The sequence below is a fragment of the Triticum dicoccoides genome, chromosome 2B (genome assembly GCF_002162155.2).
Source record: "Triticum dicoccoides isolate Atlit2015 ecotype Zavitan chromosome 2B, WEW_v2.0, whole genome shotgun sequence".
Classification (NCBI taxonomy): Eukaryota; Viridiplantae; Streptophyta; class Magnoliopsida; order Poales; family Poaceae; genus Triticum; species Triticum dicoccoides.
Genome location: NC_041383.1, coordinates 400,652,351 through 400,660,716, shown reverse-complemented (window position 1 = coordinate 400,660,716; position 8,366 = coordinate 400,652,351). Strand labels below are relative to the sequence as shown.

The 8,366-nt window shown below is 47.8% G+C and overlaps 2 protein-coding genes across 2 annotated transcripts; one reads left to right on the top strand and one right to left on the bottom strand.

The window, feature by feature from the left end:
* The first annotated feature begins 991 nt into the window (after nucleotides 1-991).
* On the top strand, nucleotides 992-3,460 carry LOC119363889 (pentatricopeptide repeat-containing protein ELI1, chloroplastic-like). Its single transcript, XM_037629259.1, has one exon. The coding sequence runs from the start codon at nucleotides 1,043-1,045 to the stop codon at nucleotides 2,888-2,890; it is 1,848 nt and encodes a 615-aa protein (XP_037485156.1). The 5' UTR covers nucleotides 992-1,042; the 3' UTR covers nucleotides 2,891-3,460.
* Nucleotides 3,461-4,346: 886 nt separating this feature from the next.
* LOC119363888 lies at nucleotides 4,347-7,414 on the bottom strand. Its single transcript, XM_037629258.1, has 3 exons — nucleotides 6,348-7,414; nucleotides 5,757-5,930; nucleotides 4,347-4,909 (listed from the first exon to the last, which is right to left on the bottom strand). Exons 1-3 carry the CDS (start codon nucleotides 7,383-7,385, stop codon nucleotides 4,583-4,585), a joined length of 1,539 nt encoding a protein of 512 aa, XP_037485155.1. The 5' UTR covers nucleotides 7,386-7,414; the 3' UTR covers nucleotides 4,347-4,582.
* Between the last annotated feature and the right edge of the window lie 952 nt (nucleotides 7,415-8,366).

Here is an 8,366-nt window from a genome sequence, read left to right as displayed (position 1 = left end):
GGGCCCCCAAAAAATTACGCAGTAGTACTCCTCTGTATAGATGGGCCTCTTCAGACTTCAATCTTCGATATGAGCCTCTATTGCCACGCCTGAAGAAGCCCCGATCGAGACGAGCGAAGCAACAAGGCGTTCCTTTGTCTCTTTGTCTAGCGCTGGCAGCCATCGCTCGACGCGGCAGGTTAGGGCTCCTGACTCCTGTCGAGTCCTCTTTCCTTGGTGTTGAATCCATGGTCGAGCAGTTTCATTCCAACGTGGTAGATCTTTTTCAGCAGTCAGGACACAGGACACATGAGGGCCACGCCGCCCGAATAGCAGCCCCCATAGAGGACCTGCTTCATCTGAACTCTGAACTCTAAAGGCGAGGAAAGTTCACACCTTTCGATCTCGAATTTTTAAGCATCTTCGCGTCAATAATCGGTGATCCTTTGACCCCTTGACTTTGAGTTTCGCTTTCCACCCGCTATTTAGTCGTACTAAAATCTTGTAGTTAATTTTATTCTTTTTATCTATTATAGGTGTTTAGTATTGCAAGATCCAAGTGGCAAGTCATATCTTCATTGAGAAAACATGAGTCTGGTTACCAAAAGCGTTTGAAGAAACAAAAAATATGTAGGATTCTTGATATTTTCAATTGATATGTAAAATACTATGATCATTATATTATTACAGTTATATGTTTATGTAGTGTTTTTTTAGTGAGATAGGACCCATTTTAGAATGTTGCACAGGGCCTCCAATTTTGCCTGCTCGACCCTGCTAGCACCCTGTCGATCTTTTTTTTTTTTTTGAGATGAGCACCCTGTCGATCTTAGTCAAGGTAGGAGCCTCCTCTCGTTCGACCAAGTAAAACGACGTCCGTATGACTATATGGTAGTATGAGCCATATCGCTGCTTTCAACCTATAGATAATATGACTATACGGTAGCATAAGCCATATCGTTGCCTTCAAGGGTTATCTTGCGAGGATAAGCTGCGCAGTGAGACTGAGCCAGTGAACGACGCGCCACTCCCTCCCGCCCCGCAGTCCGTAGCGGCTTCCCAGATGTCCGCCGCAGTGCTCCCCTCTGTCGCCCCCGCCAGGGACTCCGGCGGCCACCATGGCGCCCTCATCGCCGATCGCGCCGCGTCGCTCCTCGCCGCTTGCTCGACGGCCCGCCGCGCCTCCGAGCTTCACGCGGCCGTGGTCCGCACGGGCATCGACAGCGACCGGGCCGTCGCCTTCCGCCTGCAGCGCGCCTACGCCGCGTCCGGCCGCCTCGGCCTCTCGCTCACCCTCCTCCGCCGCACCCAGGACCCCACCGCCATCTTCTACACCTCCGCCATCCATGCCCACTCCTCCCGCGGCCTCCACCTCCCCGCGCTCGCGCTCCTCTCCGACATGCTGTCTGAGGGTCTCCTGCCCACCGCCCACACCCTCTCCGCATCCCTCCCCGCTTGCCGCGGACTCGCCCTGGGGCGCGCCCTGCACGCGTACGCTTTCAAGCTGGCCCTCTCCGGTGACTCCTACGTCGCCACCGCGCTGCTCAGCATGTACGCGCGGGCGGGGGACGCCGCTGCCGCTCGTGCTCTTTTCGACGAGATGCCAGATCCGCACGTCGTGTCTGTCACGGCGATGCTCACCTGCTACGCGAACATGGGTGCGCTGGACGACGCGCGCAGGCTGTTCGACGGGTTGCCCAGGAAGGACTTCATCTGTTGGAACGCGATGATTGACGGGTACACGCAGCACGGGAAGCCTAATGAGGCGCTCCAGTTGTTTCGGCGGATGCTGAGGTCGAGCGTTGAGCCTGACGAGGTGACAGTTGTGCTGGTGCTGTCTGCGGTTGCGCAGCTTGGTACGGTGGAGTCAGGGAAGTGGCTTCATTCCTATGTCAAGAACAATTGGCGTGTTCAACTCAATGTCAGAGTGGGCACGGCACTCATTGACATGTACTGCAAATGCGGAAGCTTGGAGGACGCTGTTGCCGTATTCCACGGCATTGGTGACAAAGATATTGTTGTGTGGAACGCCATGATCAATGGTTATGCAATGCACGGAGATAGCAGAAAGGCACTGGAGATGTTTGTGCAATTGCGGGAGCAGGGCCTGTGGCCGACAGATATCACCTTCATTGGTTTGCTCAATGCGTGCAGTCATTCTGGGCTGGTTGAGGAGGGCCGCAGGTTCTTCCAGTCGATGGAGCATGAGTACGGCATTGATCCCAAGATCGAGCACTATGATTGCATGGTGGACCTTCTGGGTCGTGCGGGGCTCATAGAAGAAGCATTCCATCTTGTGCAGAGCATGACAATAACACCTGACGCTGTCATGTGGGTGTCACTACTTGCTGCATGCCGGCTTCACAAGAACATGGCGTTAGGCCAGCGGTTTGCGGACTTCCTTGTTGCCAAGGGGTTAGCCAACTCAGGGGTGTATATCCTCCTTTCCAACATCTATGCAGCTGTCGGTAAATGGGAAGAAGTGGCGCGGGTGCGGTCCATGATGAAGGCTAGTGGTATTGAGATAGACCGCAAGGTATACGAGTTCGTTGCGGGGGATATGAGCCACCCCTGCACCAATGAAATATATGCCATGTTAGACAAGATGAATGGCCTTGTGAAGGAGCATGGACATGTTCCGCAAACAGAGCTGGTTCTACATGACCTGGATGAGGCCACGAAGGAGAAGGCACTTGCGGTCCACAGCGAGAAGCTTGCTGTTGCATTTGGACTGATAAGCACGCAGCCTGGGGTGACGATCAAGATTGTCAAGAACCTACGGGCATGCTCCGACTGCCATGCAGTGCTGAAGCTGATATCCAAGATCACTAGCAGGAAGATTGTGTTCAGAGACAGAAACAGATTCCACCATTTTGTCGACGGGTCCTGCACTTGTGGAGATTACTGGTGATGCCGTTATGGCGTCTCAAACTTCATGCACAGTAAATAGGGCTACTAACATCTCTGCTCTAGTGCTTATCAAACTGATGTACAAAGATGTTCCTATACGTTGTGGAGTTGACCTTAAAGAGAGAGAAAATGGAGAAGACAAATCGGTCGTTGAGATACAATGCTACTGATGTGTGAACTGCGTTGGGGAGCAACCAAGAGTTTCATTTTTCACACTCTTCAAATGTACCCTTAACACTGTCAACCATAAAATGGTGGACAAGTATAAATGTCACTCGTAAAGATGGTAAGGTTTTTTGCTCCGAGCACCATGGCCTTCGTCACATCGCCAGAGCCGCGGCTGACGACCTGACCCTCTGGGCTAATCGCTGCAACAATATTCAGAATCGAGATTTACTAAATGACTGGGCCTCTGTTGTTTCATCTATCTGAGAGATTATAGACCTTTTTTTTCTATGCTTTGTAATTTCTTCTCTCTTACGTCTGTAACTCTGTTCTCGTGTAACCGCTCCTCAATTGGAAATAAAAGTTCAGGTAGGCGTAAGCCCGCCGTTGATGCGTTAAAAAAAGATGGAAAGATTTTTGTAACGAATCTTTATTGTCTGCACATCAGCCATCGCTTGTGTTAGATTGTGGCTCCGCGGGAACATAAAACGCTTTAAATTTGCATTCTTTCTTCCATCCCACCAAAATAAATATATACCTCCTCTAATTCCTCTGGCACATACATATTATAGGTAGTAGTTTTGTGTGATTGCACTCTAGATTGTGAACTGATATTTTGCCGCGCTCTTGCTCATGCATCTAGGATCATTTCTTGTCATTGTTATACCTACAGCTACTGGATTACTCTTTCAGTGAACTGCATGAGTCGGAAAGCTGATTGACAAATTGAAGCAAGTTTCTGTCAGTTCACAGCTTATAGTATTTCGGATAGTCTGACAGATTATGAATTCAGCCCAGATTATTTTTACTCAATTATGATTTTAGTTTGTGGCTAAATTATTTCTTGACAGTATTTTCAGTGCAGTAGCCAACATTTTCCGTGTCACATGACACATTTGGCAGGTTTCAATTAAGCTTATGAGCTTTTTCCTGACGCACACGCACAGTGATTTGAGAACCTTTTTGCTGTTTCCCAGCTGGCAAATTTGTCTTTGTGATGTTCCACAAGATACCTTTTGCATTTTGCTGAATTTTAAGCATTCTTAATTTGAGTGTATATGATGTAGCTGTAGCTCCTGTGGGAGTAATTTTAGTTGGTTCTAAATCTTGATTTAAACAAAAGAATGCAGAGAGGTGAAATGGGAAAGAGCCGAAGAGGACCGGACAAAGGAAGAGACCGAACCTCTGTCCCCAGATGAGCAATCTGGCCGTCTGAAGAACTGAAGTTCTACATAATTCAACATTTCAACGGCATGGCCTGCTCCAATTGGTGACACAGGTTAGCAAAACTTGTACAAACTTGTACATTTGCAGTCGAGAACACAGCTTTATAGAAGCATATCTTCACGTCACAAGATAGTAGCTTGTGCCCTGATGGCAAATTGGCAACAAATATCCAGTTCCTCTATAGTTTGCAACAAGGGATGGTGACAATGCAAGGATCTTCTCTCAGAAAGGAAAAATATTTGCAAGGTATGCAACTAACCACATCAAGGGCATCAGGGCCCGAGACTAAACTACACAATTACTATTCACAACAGTCGTCCGGGGTCTTTGGGAACAGACTGCCGGGCGGTGCATACGACACCTCGCTCGTATTATAATTTATTTCGAAACAGGCCCCCAGGTTGCCCAAGCTGCGGAGCTCCTCGCTTGGACTGGCCAGATGATGGAGTGTTATCGTCATCTTCTTTATACCCGTGGACACACCAAACAGCATATCCACGAAGGCGAAATCATGTTCCAATCCTCTGAAGTTACGGATTTCCACTTCCTCAAGGACATCCAAGGTGTAAGATGTACTCCAGTTCTGTTGCTGACAACAAGCACAAACCGATGTGCACGGTGTATCCACCTGAAATAAAGAGAAAGTATGCTCAAGACTAACTAAAGACAACAGAAGAATGGTAGCAAAAGGTCGATATGTGTCATCAGCAATAGCTACCAAAGAAATAGATCCTTAGTGCAAACATAGTGCTATGATAAAAACATATTTTTGTAGGATAACACCAAACCTAAGTATTGTACCACCAGTTGCCAGCTATCCATATTAAAAAATTGTTTCAAATTGATCTGAGGCCAAGGCCTCTAACAGCATCTGTTAGTGCTCATGGCTCGCATAGACACCATCAGTTGGGTTCGCATAGGCACCAATCTTGTGGCATACGTGTCCGGTCTTCGAAGTATCTTTCAAATGTGTGAAGCCTAACTTGACATCCATTTGAACTGCTCCATCTCAACATAGCAGTGGAGCTTCCCTCAAAAAAGAGAAACATAACAATGGAACTAAATAGTAGAGGATCATTTCACAACAGTTATCACTGGAGACTAAACTAAAGAGAATCTGGAAATGCAAAATATGTAATGACAGAAAAATTAAAATATCAAAGTGGGTTGAAGTAGAACTAAAACAGCCTAGACTACTGAATCAGCTACAAGATCAAAACTGGGGCCTCTTGCACCTCTGTGACATGCATGAGGAATTGACTACATGACTGAAATCAGGTCAATTTCATAGTTTCACGGGTTCATGTATTTCTAATCATAAAATTGGAGCAATACAACAATATTAAATCAACAGAATATGCTGTTAGCAGATCAAGCTTTAGGGTGAGAATGGTGTAAATGTTTTTCAATCAATTAACATCACTCCAGCAATAACCAAAGTACGTATTACATAAGAGAAGTTCTTATAAATTTACCTCTAAGTTGTCAATTAGCGTCAGCTTCAGCCCTCTAATACCAGGACATTTGCTCAGCAGATGGAACACAGAAGGCCCAATTGCATGTCCTTTTGTGTGTAACCACAGGGACAAAATCTTAATTTTGGGAAGCCTGGTTATGATACCCATCAAGTATTCATACTGACTTAAATCCTGCAAAAGCAAGAGAAGACAGACAAAACTCAACAATGTAGTTCCAAAAGCAAACTGTCTATTCATGAAGACAGCTTTTTTTAACAAACCCAATAGATAATACAATGAACTTGTTTGAAATTATGTTTGCCTCTGAAGATTTCCACGGTAGAAGAATGAACAATTGCAATGCTAATTCTCTAGAAACATATTCTGAGTTTGAGCCTCAACTCTGAAGTTTGACATGAGAATGTGATCTAAGCTGTTTAAATAATAGGTATTCCTGTTGTTCTAACTCTTGAGTTAGTAAGTCCATAACAAGCAAGTATACAAAAATAATCTACTAAACTCTAAAGGTAATTTTGTGGCATCAGTTTGCTAACTTCTTACTAAGTACTAGTGTATTTCCACTTCCACATAAAGAGAAGGTGTACTCACACGTTGATAGTTCAGTTTGAGGTCAAGGCAGGAGACAGTTGGAAAGTGCTGTAAGAGCATCACATAATCCTGAAGGAGTGCGTAATCAAAGCGCCCATAAACATGGATGTCGAAGGTGGCCAGCTGCTGGAGATTCTGCACGTCGCTGAACAGTACGAAGCTCGGATCAAATGCATCACTCCACCAGAGAACCTCCAGCATCGATGCATAAATGGCAGCGACTGGCTTCCTCCAAGCAAAGCAAGCGTACACATTCAACGCTCTGAGCATTGGCGCAATAACAGTGAGCTCCTCAAGTCCATGCAGAATATCCAATTCAAGACGCTCAAGTGTCTGCGAGATGATGCAGAGGCTGACCACTCCCCGGGCACTTGCGATGCAGAGCTCCCGCAGCGCCGGGCACCGTGACGACGAGACCATGTCGCCGAGCTGGAAACCACACTCCAAATTCACGTGTTCCAAGCGCAGCTCAGTGAGCCTGAAGAACACGCCGGTCAGTGGGAGCTCCAGGTCGACGAACCCTAGGCGGAGCCATACCTTGGCAGCCGTCTCGAAGCAGGGCAGCTCGAAGGTGCGGCACTGCCAGGACAGCGCCTCCGCCTGCCCCTTCTCCTCCCCCGGCGTCCTTTTGTAGAAGTAAAGCTCTCCGCCTGCGATGAGCCGGCTCGCGGCGGTGCGGAGCCAAGCGTTGGCGCCGGTGTCGTCGCGGCACGCAACGTGGAGGAGGCGGAGGGCCGGGCCAGCGGCGCTGGCGGCGAGCGCGGGGCCGACGGCGGCCGGGTCGGAGGGGAAGGGGAATCGGATCTCCGGGAGCTGGGCCCAGATTCCGCGCCAGCGGCGTGAGAGGACGCAGGTCCGGGCGGCGGCGGGGGTGGAAGGGAGGCGCAGGAGGATGGAATGGAGGATATCGTCGGGGAGCGCGCTGAGACGGTCCCCTAGACCGCCCGTGGAACCCAAGGAGAGCTCCTCGATCTCGGCGGCGAGCTGAACGGCGCCGCAGTCGCCGTCGCCGCCGTGGTTGCCCACAGGAAGAAGCATTTCGGGGAGGCGAAACCGCTAACGGGCAAAGTTATGGTGGAGCCGAATAAGGAAGGTAGGTCTTAACTGGGACGTAAAGCCTCGTCAAATTGGGCTTCCCTTGGCCCTTTTTATGTGGTAGCTACTGGCCCAAACTTGACAGCTATTGCAGGAAGATTCACCGATGATTCTTGCATTTCCATGTACTCCCTCTGTCCCAAAATGAGACACTTCTCTACTCTTATAAAAAATCGAGTTGATGATGATAACGTGTCTGTCATCCTGTAGTATAGACCGTCCGACCTATATTTGATGGATAAAAAGCAAACTATGATAATTTTGTAAAAAGATACCCGCACCCCTCTCCATATTTGCAGATAAGTCCTTTCCTCGTTCATCTTTGTTTCTCACAAGATGAACAGCTCGTATAAATGCATCTTGATGTTCCGTACAACACATGGGTCACTTGCTAGTATTTACAGAAAGTTGAGACACTTATTTTAAGACGAAGTGAGTGTGTTTTCTCACCCCTAAAAAAGTGTATTTTCTTACCGAAAATGATAAATACTACACAAGGAAACTTCGGAAAAAAATACAGCAAGTTTAGCAACGCGAGGATGGAAAGTTAGTTGGCAAGCACGACAATTTTCTCTAAAAAAACTGAAGCACGAAAGTTGCCATGCTTGATAACTAAAGTTATCATCCTCGCGTCACTAAATTTGCCCTCGGAAAACTCACAAAAGAAAAAAATGCCCTCAAAAACGTTCGAAGTTGCCATGTGCTCGTAGGTAACGTTCAGTAAAGCAACTCTAGTAGATCCCATGAATCCCCCTCCCCCTAAAATAATCGTCGTTTCACAAAATCGAGACAAAAAATCGTCCCGACCAGATCCCGTAAAACGGCCAGTCTTGTAAAAAAATTGCGGGGACCTGCATATCTCAACCTACACTCGGCAAATCTTCAATTTTCCCCTGTTTTGCCGCTCCCTCTATCCCATGCGCG